The following is a 15603-nucleotide window of genomic DNA, read 5'->3' on the forward strand; positions in this document are numbered from 1 at the left end:
GATCATGGAGCTGATGCAGGTAGGTACTATATGCACTATACATTACAGACTGTATAGCAGGGCCTCTGATAATGGAGCTGGTGCAGGTAAAACAGGTGGGCACTATGACTCTGGTCACCAGCTGTGTGCATGGGCAGAGTGTGACAGCAGCTGGCACAGATGAAGCCCAGGTTGGCACACACAGCATCATCCATAAACTGCCAGGTCTGTCTCCTCCCCCCGGAGCTGCACTTGGTAGCGTCCTCCTCCCTCTCTGTATATAAGACATGCACTGAGCTCCGGGCTGAGTACTGTACAGACCGGGGGATGTGAGCTGCTGCAGCCGGCTGCATTCACCTCTCAGCGGCGGCATCATGAAGACCATCATCGCTGCGTACTCCGGGGTGCTGCGCGGTGAGCACTGGCTGTGGGGGTGACAGATAGGAGGGGGCATTCATACCTGGCACAGGGGCATTCATACCTGGCACAGGGGCATTCATACCTGGCACAGGGGCATCCATGCTCTGATTGGCATTGCTGGATGAATTAGTTGGGTTCATTTCCAGTTAATAGTCCCACTAATTTGCACTTAGGCCACGTGGTTCAAATCTCTATTTATACTGATTAGTTGATTATTGTTTAATTGTTACTTACTTCCCCAGGCGTATAAGTGATGTGCAAGAGGCTGATCTTATTGTTTCCCCCCAACAATATGTGATTGGCTCTTATTCATACAGAACTGACTATATATATATATATATATATATATATATATATATATATATATATATATATATATATTGGTCTCTATATCTCTCATTCCTCTGCTGCTATTGGTTCTGTATGATCAAGTTTGTCATTGATATTCAGTTATTTCTACTCGAGACTGTTTAGTTAATGATGTTTCTAGCCTGCAGAGCTTACAAACAAATGGAAGTGTCTGTCACTGGCAGTTTCCTGAGTTGGACACTTTTGTTGTGTACATGTAATGTGACCCTTAGTCCGGTTTGGATAAGCTGCCTGTTTGTCTGCTTGTGTCAGGTGTGTCTCCCACAGCAGTGCTCTCTAAGTATTACATGGATACATTGTATGGATGCTATAAAGTTTTCTTGGGATACTATAAGGGATTCACTGATTTACATTTGGGTAACTCTGACTAACAAGGATACTGCTGATGGTAGTGTACCCAAAAAGCTGACCCTTTATACTGCAATATAATTTGCTGAAGTCTGGTCTTTAATGATTACTTAGATGTCTGTTTGTATTGGCTGTGTTCCATGTATCACGAATGTACTCATATAGTTTTTGTTTTACTTGTGAGAAACTGTTTATTCCTGTATAGAAATAATCCATTTTATTTTGTTTTTGTTTCATCTTCTATAAATGAAAGGATTGCTAGTACTTAACTGTTCTAGCTAATTCAATTATGTTCTGCCTAATGGTGGTCTGCATTATACCCACTGAGCAGTGTGTCCAATTAATGTGGTCACCCCTAGTGATGAGATGTAAGGATCTTGTCCTACCTATAATGCATAGTTGTCTGGTTTACACCAACAATTGCAGGTTGCACAATGCATGAAGTAATGGTATTTGCACCATATACCTGTAGTACTTTGTAGCATTGCACCTGGTTTCGATGGGCAGTGCAAAAACTGTTCTAATTTGAACAGTTAGGTTACAAAAGAGAGGGCTGGGCGATGAGTGCGCATTTTAATGGAAGATCCTTGTCGTGTGGAATTGTGCACGCCCCTGTCCCCTCCAAAAAAGGACTATTTATTTCTTTATTTTCCCCCACAGTAGTTCTGAGATTGGTTCTCACCCAACTTTAATGGGCTGCTTTGTGCACCTGCTTCTTGTCAGTTGTGCGTACTGTAGAATTGTTGAACCTACAAGTACCACATAATATAAAGGCAGCACTCCTCTCCCCAAGCTCTCCTGATTAATCCAAGCCATAAATAATATATCTATCTTTAGTGGAGGAGGGGGGGGGATTATTTTATTAAAAGTGCCGCTTCTAAAGCGGAAGATGACTATTTCTGATTCAATGTTTACGGCTCTGTCCATTGCAGTTGTCCTTATCTTTTCCCCTCCTTCACACTCCTACGAAGGCTTCTAATTTGGAGGCGTCTCCTGGTAGCGCAATAGGCGTGCCCCTTGATGTGCACAGAGTAATATATGGATCCAAATGTCCAGTTAGAAGGTGCTTTAGACTATAAGCGCTGCAGATCTACACCTTGACAACATCGTGTTGCATTGTAGTGCGTTTAAATTGTGCGGCAGGGTTGAGTTGGGAGGGGGTCGGTCCTCTCTCCACTCTAAATCGCACTGTTAAAATAACGCTGTCTAGTATTTGCTCTATATTAAAATGCAGCCAGTATCTTCCTGACATGCATATAGCGTTTGCACTACAGGCGATGCAACGTCCTGGTGCAATTTTGCGTCCTTTAGCTGAATTTGTGGTTAAGTCTACATGATGCTCGGTGTCCTTCCTGATGCACATACTTGTATACAGAGAGCTGGGGAAGTTAAATAAAAGCAAATAAAAATGACTTTGGTTACATTGGTTGCTTTCGTTTTACATTACACTTGGGGTTTTTATAATCAATTTACTGCATCTGTATGTCAATACCATAATATCCTGTTACTGCAACTGAGATCCTGTGGCGTTGCATGCTTGGTAAAAGTAGCTGAGTCTATAAATATTTATACATTGTCCTGGATCTCATGAAATAAACAGTGTTGGCTCCTTAACACAGGTGTTGTGCTTAGGCTGTGAGATTTCAAGGACATTTACTATTTATAAGTATCATGGCTTTCATCCCAAGGTATCTGTACAGGATGGTGGTGAAGAAAGAAATGATGGTGGTAATTGATGGCCTGTTAGATGTTGGACTATTTTAAATTGGCAACCCTAAAAATTGTGTATAACTTAGGCTTAAGTTTAAGCATATAATGTTGATACAGGTTTCTTTTATGAATCAAAAGTTTGTTTGCTTTTTGTTTCATTGCTGTTAATGGTTTAGTTCGTTGGTGGACCCAAGGGAGCACGCAGGGGGGTTTCAGGTTTCTCGGTCTCCAGAAACCCCTCCCCTCCGCTAAAAAAGTGCCCTACATAGCGGCATTGTACTATACAGCTGTACTATACAGCTGCCGCGGCTGCTGTATAGTACAGTGCTGCCGAAACGGAGCTGCTGCGCATGCGCGGCAGCCCTCTTGCTTTTTTAAAAATCCTCTGTGCGCTCCAGAAGGGATGGATACTATTCACCTCCTGGATAGCCGAGCAACCAGTAAACACTCTAGGGGCCCCCCCCAACCGGCTCACAGGAATTGTACTAATTCCTTGCCTATTAGTGCCTGGCTCTAAATAGATAAAAAATGGCCCTATGACATCTTGAGGGCCACTAGCCTACTGAGAACTCCAAACCTATAAAATAAAAACTATATTTTGCAACACACTTCAGAATTACTACCCTATATTAAGTCAGCTTTTACTCCTCTGTACTGTGCCCCTAAGTATCTTTATAAAGTGTAAGGAGAATTTAAGCAGCAGCACAGTATATTTAGATGTAATGGCAGCCTGGTTTCTTGTGCTGTTATATTGTAGAACCGTTTTAGGGCAATGGTGCTTTATAACCTGGGTTATGTTCAAGCTGGGACAATATAGGCCATGCCCACTTCTGATGCCACGCCTCTCATGGTGCCAGGGAGGCTATGGCACAATGGAGGTCCCCTTCTGCTGGTGAGGTTAATAAGCATCTGAGCATGCACCTATAACTCATAATTGCAAACCTTTGGTAAGTTCCTTCCGGGAGATCCCAGGGCAGGGGGGCGTGGTTGGCGTGACAAAATTGTGTTTTTTGTCGCGAATCGCGTCATTTTGAGGAGCATATCCCATATGCAGGATATTTGCCTGCTCTCCCAGGAGACCTACCCGAATTTCGGGAGTTGGCAAGTATGCTATAACTTGGTTATTACCCTGTATCCTATCACTTCCTGGTACCGAAAGCCCATTTGTGATGCTTGAGTTCTTCTATTAAGTAAACCCTTAAGGCATTAGACAGAAGCGACCTTGTGTGACTAATATGGATGGGAATTAATGTAGAGTAATAATAAAATGTTACAGTAGAAACTATACCCAGAAGGTGTCTCAGTATGGTGGTGTCTCCCTATCTGCAGAGAATGTTTTCTTTACCTTCAACTAAATCAATTAAGAGACTAGACCTGTTAATAATTTATCCTAACGCTTATTTGGGTTTTGTGAAAGCTGAATCATGTTTCATACTTTCGATTTGAGGTAAAACTTAAGGCTATTAATCTCCGTTTGATCCGATTTGGCAGAAAGACTGACAGAAAAAATACTTGCTCAGAATCCCTGTATTCCCTCAAGAATAGTTATTCTATAAAGGCTGTAACACTGTTGCGGATATCTATGAAAGGACATACATATTATAGAAATGTCTATATGTAAATGTAACATACTACTTGTACAGCGTATTGGGTTCCTAAAGTGACAAACTCCCCCGTTGCCTCTGGTGTCTAAGCAGCAATGAGCGAGATTTGGTCAGGAGCTCAGCAGAGAAATATGTAGCAGATAAGCTGATCAGGGAAGTGTGAGGCAGAGTCCAATGTTCTCGGTCTCCAGCTCGGTTTTGCAGAACATTCTTATTAGTGTAACAGGCCCTGTCCCTGTTATCACCTGCACGTTGGGGAACCTTCCAGCGACGGTATGGAGATTGTTTAAAGGTGGATTAAGGCTGGGTCCCGCTTCTCTGCCTTGATGTGGTGTGTTCTGTCCCTGGAGTGAGGGGTTACCCCTCTTATCCTGGACAGGGTACCATGGTCCTCTAGCCAGGGGACAGCGACAGCCTGGCGTCTGTGTTCCCCTGGTATGGCAAGTCAGGGGTGTCAACATTACAGGGGGGAAGGAAACTCCAATGACACAAAGCAGCTTCCCTGAACCTATTTATTTGACTTTTGTAATCTTTTTCACTTGGATCGTTGGGGTGCAGAGACCTTCCTCTTTCGGGGACCGTCTGAAGTCCCGTACCTCTTCACTTTTTTTTTTTTTTTTTTTTTTTTTTAGTTTTTGTTTGTGGCACTTGGGTGATAGAGAGCACCAATCCCAGGCTTTTAATTAAAAAAAAAAAAAAAAAAAACTAACCACTTACCATGTCTATGAATGGCATCTTTTTCAGTCATATGGATGGGTGGGGGTAGGGTAACATGAGCACCCTCAATCATTTAAAAAAAAAATAAAAGTTGTCTCCTAGGATGGATGGTAAAAGACACCCCGTTATTCCAGTGATACTGTCCCCTGTCCTCTCTCTGATGTCGGTATAGAACCTTCATGGTTTGTAAACACCACAAATATATATCGGTCTTGTCGTTCTCTCTGCTTCGCTGCCACCTCTGATCACTCGACTGGTCCATGCTAAAGCCACCTTACAGCAGAATATAGATATACTGCCTTCTAGACTGATGGGGAGGTAGCTCTGCTGGCTGACTCTGGAGCAGCTAGTGGGATGGATTAGGTGCTGAAGAACAGAGGAAGGCTGTACATGTAGCAATAAGGGTTTCTTGTATCATCTGGTTGCATCCTATAAAAGTAGGGTATCTATTATCTAGAACACTTGGGGGGGGGGGAAGGTGCAAAAGCTGTCTCCAGCAAAATAAAAATGATTAGGGCTTTTTCCCTGTACCCCAGAAAATACATCTTCTCAAAGTATCTTTACAGTTTTTGTAATAAAAAAAAGACTAATTGTAATGGCTACTGATAATGTTAATTCCATTGACATTAAACATGCATGTAGCATTAATGACCTTAACATGTTCCTCCTCCAGGTACTGGATCCAGCATCCTGTCAACTGTGCATGACCTGCCCTCCATTCCTTGGATCTCAAAGTCTCGAGTGGAAAAACATCTCCAGATTATATCAGTATTACAATGGGTGCTCAGCTTTCTTATTTTGGGTAAGTTTTGAATATCCCTATATAGTTGGTTAAGGCAACCTGTGGCTCTAGAGCGAGCCTGGCTAACCTGTGGCTCTAGAGCGAGCCTGGCTAACCTGTGGCTCTAGAGCGAGCCTGGCTAACCTGTGGCTCTAGAGCGAGCCTGGCTAACCTGTGGCTCTAGAGCGAGCCTGGCTAACCTGTGGCTCTAGAGCGAGCCTGGCTAACCTGTGGCTCTCCCCAGCACACCCTGCCAGCTATCGGCTGGCTTTCTGCTGGCAAATCGTGCTGGGGCTTGTAGTTTCACAACACCTGGAGAGCCTCAGGTTGGTCAGTCCTGCTCTAGAGCCTTTCGGCGGAACTGCATTCATTGCTAGCAACACAGGTAAATCTACCTCTGCAGGAAGGGGCAATACATCAGAACTACTGTATGTATAAAGGATATATTCTACGTGTAACACTCTGTTCTGCCTCTAACAGGCATTGCGTGCACTGTGATTCTCATGTACATCTTCTGCACGGACTGCTGGCTGATCGCTGCCTTGTATCTGGCCTGGCTGGTGTTTGATTGGAATACTCCTAATAAAGGTAAGAATGGATCACACTCGTTGCATGTAATTGGTATCTGTTCTAGATTATACTACCAGGGACTGGGCTCTGGCTTTGTGTATAACCTGTTAGCAGCTCACATCTTTGTGTTAAAAATAAATCCTGCTTCTATATGATTGTGAGCTACCACATATCCTCTGAGCACACTTGTGATGTCTGGATGCTCAGATAAAATGAAGCCTTTGGTCAGATGCCAAAGTAACAGAACCGCAGGTTCTAGAATGGATGGAAACTGAATAGAACACTCAAAAGTACATGTGTGTTCTACACTTCCTCACCTCATGAAGGAATACATCTACTTTGAAAGTATCTTTGTATGGATACTCCAACTTTGTGAATCTTATTTATGAACAGTTTGCAAAGCACCTGTATATTACAGTACTTTACATATTTACATTTTGATGTCTTGTAAATAGAATCCTTGGCTCATCTTTAATTGTTGGTCGCATACGCTGTATCAGAGTGTATCTTGCACTGTTAGTTGCCAGCTGCCTAACTGGATCACTTTTGGACTTCATGATGGATCCATTCAGGAGAGGAGCATTGTTGGCCTGAGTGGTAACCTTCCAGCCGCACGAAGAGGCTTTGCTTAATGCAAAAATGAGTGGCTAAATTGGCCAAAAATGAGTGGCCCCATGAAGATAGGGTCTCTATCTTCAAGGGGCTGTTTACACGACTGGCTTCAAGCTATCACCTCAACCGCTAGACAGGTGATGTTGAACTCAACGCTACCTATCACCAGCCATGGCTATGAATACCATCCACTAGGCATTGCCTGTTAGATATCCTGTGGTAGATTGTATCTAACCAACCACTACAGATGGGCTAGGAATTCCGTTTTACAAAACGGACCCTTTGGGTCGAATATGTATAAGCAAAAAGTCCCTAAAAGGAAAACATAACCGTATAATAACTAAATTGTCTCCGTAGTAAAACTTCAGACTTGCATGGCTTCACTGTCCTTCTGGAATCTGTGGTCTGAAACGCGTGAGTCATCTCCCATAAAAAAGGTGTAATAATATAAAATTATCTCTTCACAGGTGGAAGACGCTCCAAGTGGGTTAGGAACTGGGCAGTGTGGAGGTACTTCAGAGACTACTTTCCAATACGGGTGAGTCCAGCCCTATTTATCTACTATAATGCTGTATACATGCTCCCCCATGTACACTTGCTAAATTAAAAACCAGAGCTGTATCGACAAAATCTTGGCTATGTTTATCTGTTGTACTGTGGAGCAAAAACTGGAACGGGGGTAGGAAGAGCCCAAGATGGCATGGGTAACCCCCTAGTGTAGGGTAGAGGTGCTCAAACCCATCATTAAGAGCCCCCAACAGGTCATGCCTTCAGGATTTCTGCCTGTAGAAACTGCTGGGATAATTCCTGACCCAGCCAAATAGATTACATCATCTGTGCATGATTAAAGAAATCCTGAAAACATGAACTGTTGGCAGCTCTTGAGGACTGAGTTTGGGCACCTCCACTGTAGGGTATTTTAATTAATGGCTCCACATCTTTTGAGTAGGATCTTGCTTTTCACCTGTTACTACTTAAATATCTAATGAATGTTATTGGCAATCATCCATACTGCACTAACTATAATCTGCGACATAGGAATTTGTGTACAATCTGCCATGTAGATTACGCCATCGGAGGCGATGCAGTTTCAGACAACAAAATCTGTGTTTTTGTTCGTGCTTCACTCAATATAACTGTACTTTGTACATTGTTCTCACAGCTGTGTCACTCTTGTTTTTTCGTTAAGAAGCAATAAAGAAATGGTTTATCAGTGCGATAGAGGGAGAAGTGTAAATAGTGCTTCCTTAAATTGCTTTGTCCTTGATTTTATTGATAAGTGGATGTAGCATATTGTTCATGACATATTGTACAGCCTGCACCTGACTGTCTGTGAAAACTGTTTATGTACAAGATTCTCAACAAGCTGCAATGAATCCACATATTACCGTATAATCCTATAACCAAGAGCATTTTATTCCAGCATGATTCTCTGCTCCTTAGAGGCAATCTAAGCTCCCTACAACAGGCCCAATGTAGTCTGAACTTGAAAACAATGATTTCTATACGGTTATAGAACACTGTTTTGTTTTGTTTTTTTATTATTTGAATTATTGTCAGAATACACTTTTTTTCTTACTCGACAAACTACCAAAATTTGTATCCATTCTCCTCTCCCATCTTGACTATTGCAACCTGGAATTCCTGACACCCATATATCCACACTTCAATCCATCCTAAATGCTGCTGCAAGTCTGATCTTCCCCTCTCACTGCTCCCCATCTGCTGAACCACTCTGCAAATCACTACACTGGCTCCCCGTGTCCTCCAGAATCCAATTCAAATTACTCACCCTTACCTACAAAGCCCTCAACACCACCTCTTTACACATCTCAAATCTCATATCAAAATACTCTCCCTCCTGCCCTCTTAGATCTACCTCTGACCTGCGCCTTGTCTCGTCTCTGGTAACCACCTCTCAGTCTCGCCTACAAGACTTCTCCCGTGCTGCTCCCCACTTATGGAATTCCCTACCACACCCAATCAGACTCTCCCACAGCCTTCAATTCTTTAGATGCTCTTTGAAAACCCATCTATAATACAATACCTATATATTGCACAGTACTATTATATTTATGTATTCACATCAGTCCCAGCCTCAGTGGAGCTTACAATCTATATTCCTTACTAAGTGAACACACATACACTAAGATTAAATCTGTGCATGGGTTTCCTCCATGTGCTCCTGGTTTTTCCAACACACAACATGGGGATCTGTACAAATTCTGGACAGATTGGACCCGGGGTGAAATCTAACCCATGACTCCAATGCATGGAAAACTGCAGCAGTTAAAAATTACAGTGTCACGGCAAAGACTTCATCCAGATACACAATGGTCACTATCCAACACACAGGAATACTAACCATTGCCCTCTTTCTGCTAAGCCTTGAAGGATATTGGCAGTGCCCATACCTCCCAGATACAGTAACACTTGTGAGTCCCTTTGAAATTGGTAATTAAAGGTCCTTTATAAACTTTTCTTGGTGGCAAAAGTATCATCCATGAATATATAATTTGTGAATACTTAGATTTGTATCCTTCTTGTAAGACTGCCTCTAAAATATTCTAGACCAGGCCTGTCCAACCTGCGGCCCTCCAGATGTTGTTAAACTACAAGCCCCAGCATGCTTTGCCAGTAAACAACCTGTTGATAGCTGGAAGGGCATGCTGGGACTTGTAGTTTCACAAACATCTGGAGGGCCGCAGGTTGGACAGGCCTGTTCTAGACTTTGATTCCTTTAGGTCTCTAATCTGAAAGCTGTTGGACACAGTGTTTATTTGTGATGTATCAGTATCGGGTCTAATGAGGATATTGGGATTTTGTTTGTTAGGACTTTGCCTGTAGAAATTTCCGATGTTGAGTAACTGTCAGATATCTGACTCTGTAATGCTTGGTGTTGAACTTTGTCACTGCAGCTGATATGACTCCGCAGCGAATGCAGGTGCCGATAAAATCCGCTGTGATAAGGGCCTTTACTAAGGGCCTTTATCTCTTAAATGTAGGTCAGGAAGCCTATGAGAACCACTGCTAATAAAATGTGGGTGTAGAATCTTTTTGAATAAATTACTTCTAGATGTCTAATATGCAAATTTGACTTCCAGCTCGTCAAAACTCACAACCTGCTTCCCAGCCGGAACTACATATTTGGATACCACCCGCACGGTATAATGTGTCTGGGGGCGTTTTGCAACTTTGGTACAGAAGCCACTGGTGTCTCCAAAAAATTCCCTGGGATAAAGCCTTACCTTGCCACGCTGGCTGGAAACTTCCGAATGCCAGTCCTGAGGGATTACTTAATGTCTGGAGGTACGATCCGTTCCCTGTGTGTCTCTTCTAAATCTGTAGATTGTCCAATCCCTTTTGATTTCTTCACCCATCGACTTCAAACTTGTGCAGTTTAACGGACAATGTTGGTAAACAATTTCTTTTCCTGTGACCTCTGGCTGGACACGATCATAGACGTGTTTAACATGACGAGACAGAAATAGTCAGCAGTTGACTTTCCATTCATGGCTTTATTCCAGTTTCTCATAGCAATTATATTTCAGGTCTTGCCAGACTTTGTAGCATTCTATGGTGACTGCTGACTTGTCCAAGGTCAGACCTATTATTAAACTCCTTCAGAATACCTTTAAGGGTGCATATTGATGTTATGATTACACTCTACTATAGGGGAAAAGAGGTGTTCAACTTTAATAAATTAGAAGCTTCTTTGTACCAGTTTAGTGCCCGATTCCCAGGAAATTCTATTAATCCAAGTGAATTGGCAAACTTATTTGAAAACATTGGGCAAAATAGCACAGTTCTCCTGTAACCCATAAAAGCCAATCTGATATTATTTCACCTTTAAATGGTGAGAGCCAGTTTTCAAACTGCTTGATCCTCCAAGCAGAGTTGTGTGGCTTGTTAGTATCCCTTGAGTAAGACTTGCAGTCAATACTAGAGACCTAAGTTTGTCATATCCAGGACAACCAGCAAATCCCCCTAGAATGTATTGGTCTGAAATTGGGTTCTCCTTCCAAGATTGCCCAACCAGGCCAATCCTTGGGCATGTCCCAATTGTTATGATCACTGCCCACTCTGGCTACACACATGGGTGGCCTGACTGAACAGCTGTGGCTGTTTCATGGTCTCCCTGAGAGGCTGTATCACATGCATGCCTTAGTGTGTTTGTAAGATCACTGCCAGTAAGCTGCTGACCACATTTAGATTCATGACTGCATAGGCAAATCAAGGGGATTTCCTAGTGCATGGAAACCCACCTCCAAGCCTGGGGCACAATATAATTGAGGTGGCTGGAGCCTGCCCCCGCTTCACACAGCTCTGCTTGAAAAGGGAGAGCTGCGTGCACCTAACAGTAGTGCACGCAGCATTGCCCATGTATATTATGGGGATAGGAAGTGTTGGAGAGCAGCCAAGCACTGTCTAATATTATAGCCACGCCCCCATGCATGCTGGTCATGCCCACTGGCGGCGTGGTGTGGAAATCCCCCCCCTCTACAAATCCTTTGGACTGGTAATGTTCCTTTCCATCTTAATGAGATCATATTTGCAGCTTGGTGGCTTAGTGATTAGCACTTCTGCTTCACAGCACTGGGGTCTTGAGTTCGATCCCCATCCATGGCCTTATCTGTGTGGAGTTTGTATGTTTTCCCTATGCTTGTTTGGGTTTCCTCTGGGGTGAAATAGCAGCGGGTTCAGATTGTTATCCATGCCTAGGATGTTACAAATGAGAGAACATTTAAGTGGTTGAAGTCTAACTCAAAGCGTCTGCATCTAATGCAGATTAGCATAAGTATCACCTTGGCAGTTTTAGGCATCTGTAAATAGTTGTTTATCCTATTCTGGATTATCTTATTTTCTTTTAAATACTTGGCTTTAACAGGAATCTGCCCTGTGAACCGTGATACTATAGACTATATCCTCTCCAAGAATGGTACCGGTAATGCTGTGGTGATCGTCGTGGGGGGTGCCGCGGAATCATTGGACTGCCAGCCGGGCAAAAATTCAGTGACTCTAAAGCGGAGGAAAGGATTTGTGAAGATCGCTCTGCAGCATGGGTAGGAGAATAAATCAATTTTGGTCTATACAGAGCAATGTGTGTATGGTGTTTTTATACTGGCTTCTCCTTTCATAGCGCGGACCTAGTCCCGGTCTACTCATTTGGTGAGAATGAAGCCTACAAGCAGGTGGTGTTTGAAGAAGGCTCCTGGGGTCGATGGATCCAGACGAAATTCCAGAAATATGTTGGCTTTGCCCCATGTGTCTTCCATGGTTGTGGGTTCTTGTCGTCGGACAGCTGGGGACTGGTCCCATATTCCATCCCCATCACCACTGTCGGTAGGTTTATGACTTATTTTTATATTTTTTTTCCCTGCACTTTTATGCTTTTCAATAAGAAACCTCAAGATCTTTGCTCCTATCCCCATTTAATGCTACAATTTTTTTATTTTTTTGTTGTTGGCTGCATCCTGTAAATATAGCACCTTATCAGTTATGTTGACAGATAACTCCTTAACCAAAAGGTTATCTGTTTCTCTGCTGCAATAAGAGCTAGGTTTTTAAATATTCCACAATACAGCAAAAAGCAAATGGCTTCATCGATAGGGAGATGTGAAGGTAGTTGGACACCACTACCCACTATTGACAGATGTAGACTTGAAAGGATTAGGAAAAGTTCTGTAAGACAACCGTTGAAAAGAATAGTGATTAAGTACTGATCTAAATCCTTTTCCGTTGCAGTTGGCGAGCCCATCACCGTTCCTAAAATAGAACAGCCGAGCGAGAGAGATGTGGCTCTTTATCACAGCATGTACCTGACCTCTCTGCAAAAGCTCTTCGACAAGTACAAGACCAAGTTTGGATTGTCGGAGTCTGACGTGTTGGAAATCAACTGAAGTTGGCTTAATGGTGTTTAATAATTGACTGCGATTTTAATGCCCTTTGCCTTTATTGGAAAGTGCTGATCCTAATTCCACCTGCAAGCTGTCTGTCTTTAGACCCACATCGTCAGTGAATGAGTTCTAATGCATTCCCCTTCTAAACCTTACCCAACCAAGAAATTCTCACTTTCATTGTGGTAACCAATCCATAACTGGACTTGCTAAGAAGCTCAGCACTTAGTTGCAGTTATTGTATATGAAGAATGTTTTTGAACGGTTTGTTGATATCGAAGACTGCACTTCTCAATAACAGGCTGTGGTACAGGAGAGTACATGGTCACTATGACCTGACTCTGAAATTGGTACAGGTTTGTTTGTTGCTGTGCTGCTCGAACGTGAGAAATGGAACTTTCAGATATCCATAAATAAACTAAGGATTATTCATTAATCTCCAACTATACAGCTGCAGATGGAGAAGACCAATTTCGGTAGAACCAGGGATCACCATAGCCTGTCTTGTAACACATCATTGTATGTGACTGATCTGCCTAATGTGTGCAATGTTCTGTATCAGATAACACTGTATTCAGTATTTGGTTTAATATGTGCCTAACTCCAGAATCTTGAGAGCTTAGTATTTTCACAAACTTTTTTTACAATTCTGACATTTTCTGAACAAAGATTTTGTTTGAGAGGTTTGAAAACAATCGTCAACAAATGTAAATAGCCACTTTGACAAATACTAAACTTTATTTCAGGCTCGGACAAGCTTTGATTGAAAAGTTGATCGCAATGCACAATAATATGACTGTCCTTCCCTGGCTTTTAATTAATTTTTACTGTATTTTGGTCAAGGTAACATGGGGCTACCCAGGGTTCCTTGGTTACAGTCCTCATCTCATTATCTGTAATGCTTCCTATTAGATTGCCAAGTGGCCAGGCTTGCTACCAATCGGCTACTAGCACTTGCATGATCCTGCCACACACGACACATAATTCGCATATTATGTGCAATGTCTTCAGGTGTGAGTTTTGTTCTTTAAAAGAGATATTTAATACAAATCCTGTTATTTAACCCTTGGACAATTCCACTTAAAGTAACTTTTATACCATGTCTATAACAAACCAAACTGGTAACACAGAAATGTACTATAGGTCTTTTGTTTGTTATCCATTGTGACTTTTGCAGCAGCTGTAAAGTGATGAAGCCTTGACCTGTGGCCATAGGTGCTTGGTGAACATACTATGTATGTGATCATAAACTCTGTTATACAAGATATAGGGTTAAATATATCAAAGCTTCTTAAAAGGAAAAGTGGATGTGTTGCCCATAGCAACCAGTTAGATTCTAGCTATCTTTTATCTCATACATTCTAGAATGTTGGCGACTCTGATGTTCTGTACTCCCAGGTGTTGAATATTTACAGACTACTCAAGTCTAATTGCCCCCTGCTGCTAAAATAAATATGTGTAATATAGTTCTGCGCGTCTCGCCTCCTGATATTTCCGCTTGGTGTTTCCTTCAAGTAATATCCAGTTCATCCATTCATTAGGAATTGAATCGGCTCACAAAATGGCGTCTGCCTGTACTACTTGGAGGAAAAGAATCCAATGCAACTATTCTGCTTTTCTATAAAGTTCTGGTTCTCCTGAATGGTTCTTTTTTGGGGGGAGGGAGGGGTTGGCACAATATAAAACTGTGCAGCACAAGTAACATTGAAACCTATAATTTTTTTTAAATTTTTTTTTTTTTTTTTTTTTTTTATTAAGCACAACCAATGCAACGTGGTAGTTTTTTACCTTTACAAAATGGGTGTTGACTAAATTTTTTTTTTTTTTTTTTTTTTTTAAGGCAGTAATCTCCACCCACCGTTCAGCCATAGAATGTCTTTCCGTTACCTGAATGAACATTTTGTTAATATGTAAATGTTGGGGGACAAGTATTAGGGAGGGGGGAGAGCAATTTTTAATGAATTATTGGGAGCAATATATTATCGCTAATAAGCTAGAAATGTATATTGGCAATGGCTTCTGTGATGCTGGTATAAGTGTTTACATAATCTCTGCCCCTTTCTGAATGGGATACAATGTAATCTATGAATGTTTGACATAATAGTTAATGTGCCTTGATCTGTGTACACTGTTCCAGTATTTTACTGCTCCCTTGTTTCAGAATGGCTCGCTGTATTATATGCCTCACTTATTTTTGTACAAGTGAATGTAAATAAATGATCATGTGTGTTCTATACCTTGTGTGTATCTGTTGTACATGTGACAGCTCCACTGTGTGTTTAGCGGTTTCTCATTTCAGGAGCTTTTGGGTTTTCTAGACTTAATATTGCAAAAGTTAAACCAGTCCGCAGCAGGGTCAGCCAAATCTTGTTTTATTTTTTTGCAGTAATCCAATTTCTGGATACTTCTGTAGGAATATAGGGGTATATTTACTAAACTGCAGGTTTGAAAAAGTGGAGATGTTGGTTATAGAAACCAATCCGATTCTAGCTGTCGTTTATTTAGTACATTCTACAAAATGACAGCTAGAATCTGATTGGTTGCTATAAGCAACATCTTCACTTTTTCAAACCCGCAGTTTAGTAAATATACCCCA

General features: G+C 41.9%; 1 protein-coding gene across 1 annotated transcript; it reads left to right on the top strand.

Annotated features, from left to right (window-relative positions):
• The first annotated feature begins 279 nt into the window (after positions 1-279).
• On the top strand, positions 280-15241 carry DGAT2 (diacylglycerol O-acyltransferase 2). The gene is made up of 8 exons (XM_075198559.1): positions 280-393; positions 5821-5949; positions 6409-6516; positions 7578-7648; positions 10215-10419; positions 11999-12173; positions 12251-12453; positions 12856-15241. Exons 1-8 carry the CDS (start codon positions 354-356, stop codon positions 13008-13010), a joined length of 1086 nt encoding a protein of 361 aa, XP_075054660.1. The 5' UTR covers positions 280-353; the 3' UTR covers positions 13011-15241.
• Positions 15242-15603: the final 362 nt, after the last annotated feature.

The sequence above is a fragment of the Mixophyes fleayi genome, chromosome 2 (assembly GCF_038048845.1).
Source record: "Mixophyes fleayi isolate aMixFle1 chromosome 2, aMixFle1.hap1, whole genome shotgun sequence".
In the NCBI taxonomy this organism is placed as follows: domain Eukaryota; kingdom Metazoa; phylum Chordata; class Amphibia; order Anura; family Limnodynastidae; genus Mixophyes; species Mixophyes fleayi.

What these genes read in the sequence shown, in the direction of transcription:
- DGAT2 (XM_075198559.1), top strand. Translation starts at nt 354, where the DNA reads ATGAAGACCATCATCGCTGCGTACTCCGGGGTGCTGCGCG. An exon ending in TTGGAATACTCCTAATAAAG is followed by an intron (nt 6,517 to 7,577) that starts GTAAGAATGGAT and finishes ATCTCTTCACAG; the next exon opens with GTGGAAGACGCTCCAAGTGG. An exon ending in GAGACTACTTTCCAATACGG is followed by an intron (nt 7,649 to 10,214) that starts GTGAGTCCAGCC and finishes TTTGACTTCCAG; the next exon opens with CTCGTCAAAACTCACAACCT.